Source organism: Myotis nattereri (genome assembly GCF_964212035.1).
Source record: "Myotis nattereri genome assembly, chromosome: 5".
Classification (NCBI taxonomy): Eukaryota; Metazoa; Chordata; class Mammalia; order Chiroptera; family Vespertilionidae; genus Myotis; species Myotis nattereri.
The window spans coordinates 382,412-398,423 of record NC_138080.1 but is presented as its reverse complement, the minus strand read 5'-3'; the positions used below and the strand labels follow the sequence as shown (position 1 = coordinate 398,423).

Below are 16,012 nucleotides of genomic sequence, written 5' to 3'. Positions count from 1 at the left end.
CGCGATGAGGGGCGCCGAGCAGCTCCACCCCCAGAAGGACGCGTACAACGCGATGAGGGGCGCCGAGCAGCTGGACCCCCAGAAGGACGCTTACAACGCGATGAGGGGCGCCGAGCAGCTGGACCCCCAGAAGGACGCTGACAACGCGATGAGGGGCGCCGAGGAGTTGGAGGACGCCCTGCTGGACGCTTACAACACGGTCATGGACACCGAGGAGTTGGACGCCCAGCTGGACGCTTACAACACGGTCATGGACACCGAGGAGTTGGATGCCCAGCTGGACGCTTACGACGCCATGATGGACACCAGCTAAAGCACCACCAAGTCAGTGCGTGCGTGGGTGGTGGAGCTAGGCCTGGAAATCGTCTCGCGGTGCTTCCCGAGGGTGGGCTGGCGGGGACCTGTGGCCCATTGGGGAATTGTTTCTTCTGTTTTGAAATAGGATTTAATTAAAACTCACGCAAAGCGTTTTCTTTAACGTTTATTTTATTAAAAAATTCCGAAAAAGACCTGTGTTGTACCTAGTCATTTTGGGGAAAAATTTTACTGGTTGCTGTTGTGGAGGAGCTGGCGTTTTCACCTTGGCCATAATAAACAGAAATGGGTGCAGCAAAAACAAACAAACAAACAAACAAAAACAACAACAAAAAACCCTCCAAAATAAACGACACAAACACACACACACACACACAAACACACACACACACAAACACACACACACACACACACGCACAAACCTCCTTAGAAAACACGCTGATCCAGCCTTTCAACGTTCTGACGCTTCGGCAAGGCCGGATGGCCAGGCCCGAACCTGGTCTCTGGGCGGGGGCCTGGCCATTCATCCACAGAGGGAGGGGGGTGGGGGTGGGGGTGGGGGAGGGGCGGCCGACCAGATGGCCCTGCCCTGACATAGTCTTTGGCTGTGGATTGGGTTGACTGGGGCCGGGGCCGAAGAGCTGGTCCCGCCCTCGGCTGGTCGAGCAGCGCCAAAGCAAGCCACCACCTTTCTGCAGCCGGAGCCAGGTGCCGGGACTTAACCGGAGCGGGCAAGGACGAGCAGGGGGCACGCTGTCTGCAAGAAGGCAGGGGCTGAAGGGTGCTCATGGTTTCCGACGGGCCATGCAGACCAAGAAGTGTCCGTGCGTGACTGCGGATTTACACACACACACACACACACACACACCCACGCGCGCACACGCACACGCACACGCACACGCAGAAGCACACCCACAACCACACCCACGCACCTCCCCCGGCTCCCCCCCTCCACGCACACGCACACGCACACAGAAAATGAAATGAAATGAAATGAAATGAAATAAAAACAAAAACAAACAAACGAAAAAACCCCTCTTTAGTAATGACATTGATCCAGCCGTTCAATGCTTTAGACCCTTCAGCAAGCCCATGTGGCCCGGCTGGGTTACTTGGTCTCTGGACAGGGGCCTGAGCATTCATCCAGAGAGGGAGCTGGACCAGAGGGCCCAGCCCAAGCATGGCGTAAGAGCCCGTCCCGCCCTCTGCTGGTCGAGTAGCGCTAATGCAGGTCACCCTCCTGCAGCCACCTCTGGGGAAGGCAGAAACAGGTGCCCGGACTTGACCTGAGGGGGGAAGGACAAGCAGGGGGCGCGCCGCCTACGAGAAGGCAGGGGCTGAAGGGTGCTCATGGATGCCGACGGACCATTCAGGTCAAGAAGCGTCTGTGCGTGACTGTGTGTTTACGTCCGCAGTCACGCCCAGACAAGCACTCGCCTCCCTCAGACCCTGCTCCCAAGGGCCCCACAGACACGGGGACGAGTCATGCCCTCCCTCGGTAGGGCTAAGCTGTTTGACTGCAGACAGAGGGCATTCTCTCCCTAGGCCCCCACTCTTCACCCTGTTCAGAAGGGCACCCTCGCCCTGGCCCTCAACTTCTTCAACTCCAGCTTCCGGTCTCCCTGATAACTGACCCGTTTATGCAAATCAGTTTCACCTGCCTCAGCCTCAGTGTCCTCTTCCAGAGATGGATTCATGTAACCTGCAAGGTGTCCCTGCTCCCACCACACTGGAAGCCCTCAAGGTGCCATTGGCACCTGGGTCCCCCCTCCCCCCGCCCCCACCCCCCGCGCCCCACCGCCCCCAAACCCACCCCCCCCCTCCCAAGGGACGGGCCAAACGCTAAGCTGCTTTCTGTAGGTAAGCTGCTTTCTGTAGGGAGATGCCTCCAGGGATATGCCTATAGGGGTGTGGGGGTGGGGGGTGGGGGGGCATTTCACAGAAATGCAGTAAACACAAACACGCACACACACAACTGTGCTACATCCACACAGTGGAATACTACGCTGCGGTAAAAAAGTAGGGAAAAGAAGGAATTCTTGCCAGCATGGATGGAACTGGAGAGCATTATGCTAAGTGAAATTAGCCCGTCAGAGAAAAATGAATACCACACGATCTCACTCATTCGTGGAATATAGAGAACAGCATAGACCGACGAACAGGGACAGATCCATACACATCTAGACCACCGCTCTCTGACGGGGCTGTTTGACTGCTGGTGGCCTCTGGCGTCCTGGGCTCAGAGCTAAGGTACGAAAGCATACACATTTCATTCACATCCACCTCAGCCTCTGCCTCCCATGACCCCCAAGGGCCGCTACGACCGGGGTGTTTGCGTCTCCGGTCTCCCCCTCCCCCCTCCCGCAAACCTGGCCCCCTTCCTCCCCCCACCCCCCACCCCCCCCACCCCCACCCTCAGCCCCCCGCACACCCCGCCCGCTCCCTTCAAATGCAAATGGGACCGATGTTTACAACGGTTCATTGCCGAGAGATAGAATCCATTGCAATGAACGAAGAGAAATGAGCACAGAATTAAGAAAGAATAACATAAAGTAAAATAAAACCCCCCAACACTCTTCACGGGTCCCGGGTTGGAGGAGCCTGCCCAAGAGGCGCCGGTCAAGCGCCCCAGGCGTCGCAGCCACGTTCGGGAGAGCCTTTCCTTGAGATTGAGCCACCTGCCCCACCCTAAAGCCACCTGCCCCACCCAAACAGTGGCGCTTCATTCCTGGGAGCGGCTGATTGGTGGGTCTCTCTGGCTCCTCCCACCACGCTCTGGGGCTATAAAAGCAGGGGCGGCAGCGCCTCGCAGCGTCTATGGTTCGCAGACCTTCTCAGCCCTGGGCGCGTCTGAACGCTGTCTCCGTGTGAACGCTGTCTCGGTCCGAACGCTGTCTCGGTCCGAACGCTGTCTCCGTCCGAACGCTGTTTCCGTCTGAACGCTGTCTCTGTCCGAACGCTGTGTCCGTGTCATTTCGTCTTCCGCGAGGAGTCCGTCCACACCTTTGCGAATCCCTGCGCCTGGACCCCAACATCTGGTGGCCGCTCAGGGCCGGCGTGCTTCCCGCACGGGCTCGATCCGAGGCCGATTCCGGGCCCGCCATGGCCGACAAAGTCAACATGTCTCTGGACGACATCATTAGGCTGAACCGGAGCCAGCGGGGCGGCCGCGGCGGCGGGGGCAGGGACCGAGGCCGGGACCGAGGCCGGGCCGGCTCCCAGGGAGGCCGCAGTGGCGGAGCGCAAACCGCCGCACCAGTGAGCCAGGGCGGCGGGCCGTGCCGGAACCGGGCGGCCCTCGGCCGAGGCAGGAACCGGCCGGCGCCCTACAGCAGGCCGAGACAGCTTCCCGACGCGTGGCCACGCGACAGCTTCCGCAGGGGCTTGGGCAGGGGCGCCGGCCTGGTGACCGGGGGGAAGCTGCTTCTGTCCAACCTGGCCTTCGGAGTGTCCGACGCGGACGTCCAGCAGCTGTTTGCGGAGTTCGGGCCTCTGAAGAAGGCCGGTGTCCACTACGACCGCTCTGGCCGCAGCCTGGGGTCAGCCCACGTGCACTTTGAGCGGAAGGCAGACGCCCTGGAAGCCATGAAACAGTACCACGGCGTGCCTTTGGATGGCCGCCCCCTCAACATCCAGCTCGTCACCTCACAGATACACACGCAGCGCACGCCGGTACAGAGTGGCAACAGAGGCGGGCTGACTACACACCGAGGATCTGGAGGCTTTGGCGGCGGCACGCCGAGTCGCGCCCGCGGAGGCAGCCGGCTTACAGGCAGGGGCACCGGACGCAATTCAAAGCAACAGATCGCTGCGGAGGAGTTGGACGCCCAGCTGGACGCTTACAACTCGATGAGGAGCACCAAAAAGCTGGACGCCCAGGTGAGCACTGGCAGCCCGATGAGGGGCACCAAAAAGTTGGACGCCCAGGTGAACAGTGGCAGCGCGATGAGGGGCACCAAAAAGTTGGACGCCCAGGTGAACAGTGGCAGCGCGATGAGGGGCACCAAGAAGTTGGACGCCCAGCTGGACGCTTACAACGCGATGAGGAGCACCAAAAAGCTGGACGCCCAGGTGAGCACTGGCAGCCCGATGAGGGGCACCAAAAAGTTGGACGCCCAGCTGAGCACTGCCGGCGCGATGAGGGACACGGAGGAGATGGACGCCCAGAAGGACGCGTACAACGCCATGAGGGGCGCCGAGGAGTTGGACCCCCAGAAGGACGCGTACAACGCGATGAGGGGCGCCGAGCAGCTGGACCCCCAGAAGGACGCGTACAACGCGATGAGGGGCGCCGAGCAGCTGGACCCCCAGAAGGACGCTGACAACGCGATGAGGGGCGCCCAGGAGTTGGAGGACGCCCTGCTGGACGCTTACAACACGGTCATGGACACCGAGGAGTTGGACGCCCAGCTGGACGCTTACAACACGGTCATGGACACCGAGGAGTTGGACGCCCAGCTGGACGCTTACGACGCCATGATGGACACCAGCTAAAGCACCACCAAGTCAGTGCGTGCGTGGGTGGTGGAGCTAGGCCTGGAAATCGTCTCGCGGTGCTTCCCGAGGGTGGGCTGGCGGGGACCTGTGGCCCATTGGGGAATTGTTTCTTCTGTTTTGAAATAGGATTTAATTAAAACTCACGCAAAGCGTTTTCTTTAACGTTTATTTTATTAAAAAATTCCGAAAAAGACCTGTGTTGTACCTAGTCATTTTGGGGAAAAATTTTACTGGTTGCTGTTGTGGAGGAGCTGGCGTTTTCACCTTGGCCATAATAAACAGAAATGGGTGCAGCAAAAACAAACAAACAAACAAACAAACAAACAAAAACAACAAAAAACCCTCCAAAATAAACGACACAAACACACACACACACACACAAACACACACACACAAACACACACACACACACACACGCACAAACCTCCTTAGAAAACACGCTGATCCAGCCTTTCAACGTTCTGACGCTTCGGCAAGGCCGGATGGCCAGGCCCGAACCTGGTCTCTGGGCGGGGGCCTGGCCATTCATCCACAGAGGGAGGGGGGTGGGGGTGGGGGTGGGGGAGGGGCGGCCGACCAGATGGCCCTGCCCTGACATAGTCTTTGGCTGTGGATTGGGTTGACTGGGGCCGGGGCCGAAGAGCTGGTCCCGCCCTCGGCTGGTCGAGCAGCGCCAAAGCAAGCCACCACCTTTCTGCAGCCGGAGCCAGGTGCCGGGACTTAACCGGAGCGGGGAAGGACGAGCAGGGGGCACGCTGTCTGCAAGAAGGCAGGGGCTGAAGGGTGCTCATGGTTTCCGACGGGCCATGCAGACCAAGAAGTGTCCGTGCGTGACTGCGGATTTACACACACACACACACACACCCACACACCCACGCGCGCACACGCACACGCACACGCAGAAGCACACCCACAACCACACCCACGCACCTCCCCCGGCTCCCCCCCTCCACGCACACGCACACGCACACAGAAAATGAAATGAAATGAAATGAAATGAAATAAAAACAAAAACAAACAAACGAAAAAACCCCTCTTTAGTAATGACATTGATCCAGCCGTTCAATGCTTTAGACCCTTCGGCAAGCCCATGTGGCCCGGCCGGGTTACTTGGTCTCTGGACAGGGGCCTGAGCATTCATCCAGAGAGGGAGCTGGACCAGAGGGCCCAGCCCAAGCATGGCGTAAGAGCCCGTCCCGCCCTCTGCTGGTCGAGTAGCGCTAATGCAGGTCACCCTCCTGCAGCCACCTCTGGGGAAGGCAGAAACAGGTGCCCGGACTTGACCTGAGGGGGGAAGGACAAGCAGGGGGCGCGCCGCCTACGAGAAGGCAGGGGCTGAAGGGTGCTCATGGATGCCGACGGACCATTCAGGTCAAGAAGCGTCTGTGCGTGACTGTGTGTTTACGTCCGCAGTCACGCCCAGACAAGCACTCGCCTCCCTCAGACCCTGCTCCCAAGGGCCCCACAGACACGGGGACGAGTCATGCCCTCCCTCGGTAGGGCTAAGCTGTTTGACTGCAGACAGAGGGCATTCTCTCCCTAGGCCCCCACTCTTCACCCTGTTCAGAAGGGCACCCTCGCCCTGGCCCTCAACTTCTTCAACTCCAGCTTCCGGTCTCCCTGATAACTGACCCGTTTATGCAAATCAGTTTCACCTGCCTCAGCCTCAGTGTCCTCTTCCAGAGATGGATTCATGTAACCTGCAAGGTGTCCCTGCTCCCACCACACTGGAAGCCCTCAAGGTGCCATTGGCACCTGGGTCCCCCCTCCCCCCGCCCCCACCCCCCGCGCCCCACCGCCCCCAAACCCACCCCACCCCCCTCCCAAGGGACGGGCCAAACGCTAAGCTGCTTTCTGTAGGTAAGCTGCTTTCTGTAGGGAGATGCCTCCAGGGATATGCCTATAGGGGTGTGGGGGTGGGGGGTGGGGGGGGGCATTTCACAGAAATGCAGTAAACACAAACACGCACACACACAACTGTGCTACATCCACACAGTGGAATACTACGCTGCGGTAAAAAAGTAGGGAAAAGAAGGAATTCTTGCCAGCATGGATGGAACTGGAGAGCATTATGCTAAGTGAAATTAGCCCGTCAGAGAAAAATGAATACCACACGATCTCACTCATTCGTGGAATATAGAGAACAGCATAGACCGACGAACAGGGACAGATCCATACACATCTAGACCACCGCTCTCTGACGGGGCTGTTTGACTGCTGGTGGCCTCTGGCGTCCTGGGCTCAGAGCTAAGGTACGAAAGCATACACATTTCATTCACATCCACCTCAGCCTCTGCCTCCCATGACCCCCAAGGGCCGCTACGACCGGGGTGTTTGCGTCTCCGGTCTCCCCCTCCCCCCTCCCGCAAACCTGGCCCCCTTCCTCCCCCCACCCCCCACCCCCCCCACCCCCGCCCTCAGCCCCCCGCACACCCCGCCCGCTCCCTTCAAATGCAAATGGGACCGATGTTTACAACGGTTCATTGCCGAGAGATAGAATCCATTGCAATGAACGAAGAGAAATGAGCACAGAATTAAGAAAGAATAACATAAAGTAAAATAAAACCCCCCAACACTCTTCACGGGTCCCGGGTTGGAGGAGCCTGCCCAAGAGGCGCCGGTCAAGCGCCCCAGGCGTCGCAGCCACGTTCGGGAGAGCCTTTCCTTGAGATTGAGCCACCTGCCCCACCCTAAAGCCACCTGCCCCACCCAAACAGTGCGCTTCATTCCTGGGAGCGGCTGATTGGTGGGTCTCTCTGGCTCCTCCCACCACGCTCTGGGGCTATAAAAGCAGGGGCGGCAGCGCCTCGCAGCGTCTATGGTTCGCAGACCTTCTCAGCCCTGGGCGCGTCTGAACGCTGTCTCCGTGTGAACGCTGTCTCGGTCCGAACGCTGTCTCGGTCCGAACGCTGTCTCCGTCCGAACGCTGTTTCCGTCTGAACGCTGTCTCTGTCCGAACGCTGTGTCCGTGTCATTTCGTCTTCCGCGAGGAGTCCGTCCACACCTTTGCGAATCCCTGCGCCTGGACCCCAACATCTGGTGCCCGCTCAGGGCCGGCGTGCTTCCCGCACGGGCTCGATCCGAGGCCGATTCCGGGCCCGCCATGGCCGACAAAGTCAACATGTCTCTGGACGACATCATTAGGCTGAACCGGAGCCAGCGGGGCGGCCGCGGCGGCGGGGGCAGGGACCGAGGCCGGGACCGAGGCCGGGCCGGCTCCCAGGGAGGCCGCAGTGGCGGAGCGCAAACCGCCGCACCAGTGAGCCAGGGCGGCGGGCCGTGCCGGAACCGGGCGGCCCTCGGCCGAGGCAGGAACCGGCCGGCGCCCTACAGCAGGCCGAGACAGCTTCCCGACGCGTGGCCACGCGACCGCTTCCGCAGGGGCTTGGGCAGGGGCGCCGGCCTGGTGACCGGGGGGAAGCTGCTTCTGTCCAACCTGGCCTTCGGAGTGTCTGACGCGGACGTCCAGCAGCTGTTTGCGGAGTTCGGGCCTCTGAAGAAGGCCGGTGTCCACTACGACCGCTCTGGCCGCAGCCTGGGGTCAGCCCACGTGCACTTTGAGCGGAAGGCAGACGCCCTGGAAGCCATGAAACAGTACCACGGCGTGCCTTTGGATGGCCGCCCCCTCAACATCCAGCTCGTCACCTCACAGATACACACGCAGCGCACGCCGGTACAGAGTGGCAACAGAGGCGGGCTGACTACACACCGAGGATCTGGAGGCTTTGGCGGCGGCACGCCGAGTCGCGCCCGCGGAGGCAGCCGGCTTACAGGCAGGGGCACCGGACGCAATTCAAAGCAACAGATCGCTGCGGAGGAGTTGGACGCCCAGCTGGACGCTTACAACTCGATGAGGAGCACCAAAAAGCTGGACGCCCAGGTGAGCACTGGCAGCCCGATGAGGGGCACCAAAAAGTTGGACGCCCAGGTGAACAGTGGCAGCGCGATGAGGGGCACCAAAAAGTTGGACGCCCAGGTGAACAGTGGCAGCGCGATGAGGGGCACCAAGAAGTTGGACGCCCAGCTGGACGCTTACAACGCGATGAGGAGCACCAAAAAGCTGGACGCCCAGGTGAGCACTGGCAGCCCGATGAGGGGCACCAAAAAGTTGGACGCCCAGCTGAGCACTGCCGGCGCGATGAGGGACACGGAGGAGATGGACGCCCAGAAGGACGCGTACAATGCCATGAGGGGCGCCGAGGAGTTGGACCCCCAGAAGGACGCGTACAATGCGATGAGGGGCGCCGAGCAGCTGGACCCCCAGAAGGACGCTTACAACGCGATGAGGGGCGCCGAGCAGCTGGACCCACAGAAGGACGCTTACAACGCGATGAGGGGCGCCGAGCAGCTGGACCCCCAGAAGGACGCTTACAACGCGATGAGGGGCGCCGAGGAGTTGGAGGACGCCCTGCTGGACGCTTACAACACGGTCATGGACACCGAGGAGTTGGACGCCCAGCTGGACGCTTACAACACGGTGATGGACACCGAGGAGTTGGACGCCCAGCTGGACGCTTACGACGCCATGATGGACACCAGCTAAAGCACCACCAAGTCAGTGCGTGCGTGGGTGGTGGAGCTAGGCCTGGAAATCGTCTCGCCGTGCTTCCCGAGGGTGGGCTGGCGGGGACCTGTGGCCCATTGGGGAATTGTTTCTTCTGTTTTGAAATAGGATTTAATTAAAACTCACGCAAAGCGTTTTTTTTAACGTTTATTTTATTAAAAAATTCCGAAAAAGACCTGTGTTGTACCTAGTCATTTTGGGGAAAAATTTTACTGGTTGCTGTTGTGGAGGAGCTGGCGTTTTCACCTTGGCCATAATAAACAGAAATGGGTGCAGCAAAAACAAACAAACAAACAAACAAACAAACAAAAACAACAACAAAAAAACCCTCCAAAAAAAACCACACAAACACACACACACACACACACACACACACACACAAACACACACACACACACGCACAAACCTCCTTAGAAAACACGCTGATCCAGCCTTTCAACGTTCTGACGCTTCGGCAAGGCCGGATGGCCAGGCCCGAACCTGGTCTCTGGGCGGGGGCCTGGCCATTCATCCACAGAGGGAGGGGGGTGGGGGGGGGGGAGGGGCGGCCGACCAGATGGCCCTGCCCTGACATAGTCTTTGGCTGTGGATTGGGTTGACTGGGGCCGGGGCCGAAGAGCTGGTCCCGCCCTCAGCTGGTCGAGAAGCACCAAAGCAAGCCACCACCTTTCTGCAGCCGGAGCCAGGTGCCGGGACTTAACCGGAGCGGGAAAGGACGAGCAGGGGGCACGCTGTCTGCAAGAAGGCAGGGGCTGAAGGGTGCTCATGGTTTCCGACGGGCCATGCAGACCAAGAAGTGTCCGTGCGTGACTGCGGATTTACACACACACACACACACACACACACACACGCGCGCGCGCGCGCGCGCGCACACGCACACGCACACGCACACGCACACGCAGAAGCACACCCACAACCACACCCACGCACCTCCCCCGGCTCCCCCCCTCCACGCACACGCACACGCACACAGAAAATGAAATGAAATGAAATGAAAAGAAATACAAACAAACGAAAAAACCCCTCTTTAGTAATGACATTGATCCAGCCGTTCAATGCTTTAGACCCTTCGGCAAGCCCATGTGGCCCGGCCGGGTTACTTGGTCTCTGGACAGGGGCCTGAGCATTCATCCAGAGAGGGAGCTGGACCAGAGGGCCCAGCCCAAGCATGGCGTAAGAGCCCGTCCCGCCCTCTGCTGGTCGAGTAGCGCTAATGCAGGTCACCCTCCTGCAGCCACCTCTGGGGAAGGCAGAAACAGGTGCCCAGACTTGACCTGAGGGGGGAAGGACAAGCAGGGGGCGCGCCGCCTACGAGAAGGCAGGGGCTGAAGGGTGCTCATGGATGCCGACGGACCATTCAGGTCAAGAAGCGTCTGTGCGTGACTGTGTGTTTACGTCCGCAGTCACGCCCAGACAAGCACTCGCCTCCCTCAGACCCTGCTCCCAAGGGCCCCACAGACACGGGGACGAGTCATGCCCTCCCCCGGTAGGGCTAAGCTGTTTGACTGCAGACAGAGGGCATTCTCTCCCTAGGCCCCCACTCTTCACCCTGTTCAGAAGGGCACCCTCGCCCTGGCCCTCAACTTCTTCAACTCCAGCTTCCGGTCTCCCTGATAACTGACCCGTTTATGCAAATCAGTTTCACCTGCATCAGCCTCAGTGTCCTCTTCCAGAGATGGATTCATGTAACCTGCAAGGTGTCCCTGCTCCCACCACACTGGAAGCCCTCAAGGTGCCATTGGCACCTGGGTCCCCCCTCCCCCCGCCCCCCCCCCGCGCCCCACCGCCCCCAAACCCACCCCCCCCTCCCAAGGGAGGGGCCAAACGCTAAGCTGCTTTCTGTAGGTAAGCTGCTTTCTGTAGGGAGATGCCTCCAGGGATATGCCTATAGGGGTGTGGGGGGGGGGGGCATTTCACAGAAATGCAGTAAACACAAACACGCACACACACAACTGTGCTACATCCACACAGTGGAATACTACGCTGCGGTAAAAAAGTAGGGAAAAGAAGGAATTCTTGCCAGCATGGATGGAACTGGAGAGCATTATGCTAAGTGAAATTAGCCCGTCAGAGAAAAATGAATACCACACGATCTCACTCATTCGTGGAATATAGAGAACAGCATAGACCGACGAACAGGGACAGATCCATACACATCTATACCACCGCTCTCTGACGGGGCTGTTTGACTGCTGGTGGCCTCTGGCGTCCTGGGCTCAGAGCTAAGGTACGAAAGCATACACATTTCATTCACATCCACCTCAGCCTCTGCCTCCCATGACCCCCAAGGGCCGCTACGACTGGGGTGTTTGCGTCTCCGGTCTCCCCCTCCCCCGTCCCGCAAACCTGGCCCCCTTCCTCCCCCCAACCCCCACCCCCCCCACCCCCGCCCTCAGCCCCCCGCACACCCCGCCCGCTCCCTTCAAATGCAAATGGGACCGATGTTTACAACGGTTCATTGCCGAGAGATAGAATCCATTGCAATGAACGAAGAGAAATGAGCACAGAATTAAGAAAGAATAACATAAAGTAAAATAAAACCCCCCAACACTCTTCACGGGTCCCGGGTTGGAGGAGCCTGCCCAAGAGGCGCCGGTCAAGCACCCCAGGCGTCGCAGCCACGTTCGGGAGAGCCTTTCCTTGAGATTGGGCCACCTGCCCCACCCTAAAGTTGGCGTCTCCCAAACAGTGGCGCTTCATTCCTGGGAGCGGCTGATTGGTGGGTCTCTCTGGCTCCTCCCACCACGCTCTGGGGCTATAAAAGCAGGGGCGGCAGCGCCTCGCAGCGTCTATGGTTCGCAGACCTTCTCAGCCCTGGGCGCGTCTGAACGCTGTCTCCGTGTGAACGCTGTCTCGGTCCGAATGCTGTCTCGGTCCGAACGCTGTCTCCGTCCGAACGCTGTCTCCGTCTGAACGCTGTCTCTGTCCGAACGCTGTCTCCCTGTCATTTCGTCTTCCGCGAGGAGTCCGTCCACACCTTTGCGAATCCCTGCGCCTGGACCCCAACATCTGGTGGCCGCTCAGGGCCGGCGTGCTTCCCGCACGGGCTCGATCCGAGGCCGATTCCGGGCCCGCCATGGCCGACAAAGTCAACATGTCTCTGGACGACATCATTAGGCTGAACCGGAGCCAGCGGGGCGGCCGCGGCGGGGGCAGGGACCGAGGCCGGGACCGAGGCCGGGCCGGCTCCCAGGGAGGCCGCAGTGGCGGAGCGCAAACCGCCGCACCAGTGAGCCAGGGCGGCGGGCCGTGCCGGAACCGGGCGGCCCTCGGCCGAGGCAGGAACCGGCCGGCGCCCTACAGCAGGCCGAGACAGCTTCCCGACGCGTGGCCACGCGACCGCTTCCGCAGGGGCTTGGGCAGGGGCGCCGGCCTGGTGACCGGGGGGAAGCTGCTTCTGTCCAACCTGGCCTTCGGAGTGTCCGACGCGGACGTCCAGCAGCTGTTTGCGGAGTTCGGGCCTCTGAAGAAGGCCGGTGTCCACTACGACCGCTCTGGCCGCAGCCTGGGGTCAGCCCACGTGCACTTTGAGCGGAAGGCAGACGCCCTGGAAGCCATGAAACAGTACCACGGCGTGCCTTTGGATGGCCGCCCCCTCAACATCCAGCTCGTCACCTCACAGATACACACGCAGCGCAGGCCGGTACAGAGTGGCAACAGAGGCGGGCTGACTACACACCGAGGATCTGGAGGCTTTGGCGGCGGCACGCCGAGTCGCGCCCGCGGAGGCAGCCGGGTTACAGGCAGGGGCACCGGACGCAATTCAAAGCAACAGATCGCTGCGGAGGAGTTGGACGCCCAGCTGGACGCTTACAACTCGATGAGGAGCACCAAAAACCTGGACGCCCAGGTGAGCACTGGCAGCCCGATGAGGGGCACCAAAAAGTTGGACGCCCAGGTGAACAGTGGCAGCGCGATGAGGGGCACCAAGAAGTTGGACGCCCAGCTGGACGCTTACAACGCGATGAGGGGCGCCGAGGAGTTGGACGCCCAGCTGGACGCTTACAACGCGATGAGGAGCACCAAAAAGCTGGACGCCCAGGTGAGCACTGGCAGCCCGATGAGGGGCACCAAAAAGTTGGACGCCCAGCTGAGCACTGCCGGCGCGATGAGGGACACGGAGGAGATGGACGCCCAGAAGGACGCGTACAATGCCATGAGGGGCGCCGAGGAGTTGGACCCCCAGAAGGACGCGTACAACGCGATGAGGGGCGCCGAGCAGCTGGACCCCCAGAAGGACGCTTACAACGCGATGAGGGGCGCCGAGCAGCTGGACCCACAGAAGGACGCTTACAACGCGATGAGGGGCGCCGAGCAGCTGGACCCCCAGAAGGACGCTTACAACGCGATGAGGGGCGCCGAGGAGTTGGAGGACGCCCTGCTGGACGCTTACAACACGGTCATGGACACCGAGGAGTTGGACGCCCAGCTGGACGCTTACAACACGGTGATGGACACCGAGGAGTTGGACGCCCACCTGGACGCTTACGACGCCATGATGGACACCAGCTAAAGCACCACCAAGTCAGTGCGTGCGTGGGTGGTGGAGCTAGGCCTGGAAATCGTCTCGCCGTGCTTCCCGAGGGTGGGCTGGCGGGGACCTGTGGCCCATTGGGGAATTGTTTCTTCTGTTTTGAAATAGGATTTAATTAAAACTCACGCAAAGCGTTTTCTTTAACGTTTATTTTATTAAAAAATTCCGAAAAAGACCTGTGTTGTACCTAGTCATTTTGGGGAAAAATTTTACTGGTTGCTGTTGTGGAGGAGCTGGCGTTTTCACCTTGGCCATAATAAACAGAAATGGGTGCAGCAAAAACAAACAAACAAACAAACAAACAAACAAAAACAACAACAAAAAAACCCTCCAAAAAAAACCACACAAACACACACACACACACACACACACACACACACACACACAAACACACACACACACACGCACAAACCTCCTTAGAAAACACGCTGATCCAGCCTTTCAACGTTCTGACGCTTCGGCAAGGCCGGATGGCCAGGCCCGAACCTGGTCTCTGGGCGGGGGCCTGGCCATTCATCCACAGAGGGAGGGGGGTGGGGGGGGGGAGGGGCGGCCGACCAGATGGCCCTGCCCTGACATAGTCTTTGGCTGTGGATTGGGTTGACTGGGGCCGGGGCCGAAGAGCTGGTCCCGCCCTCGGCTGGTCGAGCAGCGCCAAAGCAAGCCACCACCTTTCTGCAGCCGGAGCCAGGTGCCGGGACTTAACCGGAGCGGGCAAGGACGAGCAGGGGGCACGCTGTCTGCAAGAAGGCAGGGGCTGAAGGGTGCTCATGGTTTCCGACGGGCCATGCAGACCAAGAAGTGTCCGTGCGTGACTGCGGATTTACACACACACACACACACACACACACCCACGCGCGCACACGCACACGCACACGCACACGCACACGCAGAAGCACACCCACAACCACACCCACGCACCTCCCCCGGCTCCCCCCCTCCACGCACACGCACACGCACACAGAAAATGAAATGAAATGAAATGAAATGAAATAAAAACAAAAACAAACAAACGAAAAAACCCCTCTTTAGTAATGACATTGATCCAGCCGTTCAATGCTTTAGACCCTTCGGCAAGCCCATGTGGCCCGGCCGGGTTACTTGGTCTCTGGACAGGGGCCTGAGCATTCATCCAGAGAGGGAGCTGGACCAGAGGGCCCAGCCCAAGCATGGCGTAAGAGCCCGTCCCGCCCTCTGCTGGTCGAGTAGCGCTAATGCAGGTCACCCTCCTGCAGCCACCTCTGGGGAAGGCAGAAACAGGTGCCCAGACTTGACCTGAGGGGGGAAGGACAAGCAGGGGGCGCGCCGCCTACGAGAAGGCAGGGGCTGAAGGGTGCTCATGGATGCCGACGGACCATTCAGGTCAAGAAGCGTCTGTGCGTGACTGTGTGTTTACGTCCGCAGTCACGCCCAGACAAGCACTCGCCTCCCTCAGACCCTGCTCCCAAGGGCCCCACAGACACGGGGACGAGTCATGCCCTCCCTCGGTAGGGCTAAGCTGTTTGACTGCAGACAGAGGGCATTCTCTCCCTAGGCCCCCACTCTTCACCCTGTTCAGAAGGGCACCCTCGCCCTGGCCCTCAACTTCTTCAACTCCAGCTTCCGGTCTCCCTGATAACTGACCCGTTTATGCAAATCAGTTTCACCTGCCTCAGCCTCAGTGTCCTCTTCCAGAGATGGATTCATGTAACCTGCAAGGTGTCCCTGCTCCCACCACACTGGAAGCCCTCAAGGTGCCATTGGCACCTGGGTCCCCCCTCCCCCCGCCCCCACCCCCCGCGCCCCACCGCCCCCAAACCCACCCCCCCCTCCCAAGGGACGGGCCAAACGCTTAGCTGCTTTCTGTAGGTAAGCTGCTTTCTGTAGGGAGATGCCTCCAGGGATATGCCTATAGGGGTGTGGGGGTGGGGGGTGGGGGGGGCATTTCACAGAAATGCAGTAAACACAAACACGCACACACACAACTGTGCTACATCCACACAGTGGAATACTACGCTGCGGTAAAAAAGTAGGGAAAAGAAGGAATTCTTGCCAGCATGGATGGAACTGGAGAGCATTATGCTAAGTGAAATTAGCCCGTCAGAGAAAAATGAATACCACAC

The 16,012-nt window shown here is 59.8% G+C and overlaps 2 protein-coding genes across 2 annotated transcripts; both read left to right on the top strand.

Moving 5' to 3' along the window:
- Positions 1 to 3,417: 3,417 nt before the first annotated feature.
- Positions 3,418 to 4,197, top strand: LOC308519301 (THO complex subunit 4-like; the record flags this gene model as incomplete). The annotated part of the gene is made up of 1 exon (XM_081091286.1): positions 3,418 to 4,197. A coding segment is annotated over one exon (780 nt), but the record flags the coding sequence as incomplete, so codon positions are not given.
- Positions 4,198 to 7,915: 3,718 nt separating this feature from the next.
- On the top strand, positions 7,916 to 15,762 carry LOC308519300 (THO complex subunit 4-like; the record flags this gene model as incomplete). Its single annotated transcript, XM_081091285.1, has 3 exons — positions 7,916 to 8,120; positions 12,607 to 13,226; positions 15,727 to 15,762. The coding sequence occupies 3 exons, from the start codon at positions 7,916 to 7,918 to the stop codon at positions 15,760 to 15,762; spliced, it is 861 nt and encodes a 286-aa protein (XP_080947411.1).
- Between the last annotated feature and the right edge of the window lie 250 nt (positions 15,763 to 16,012).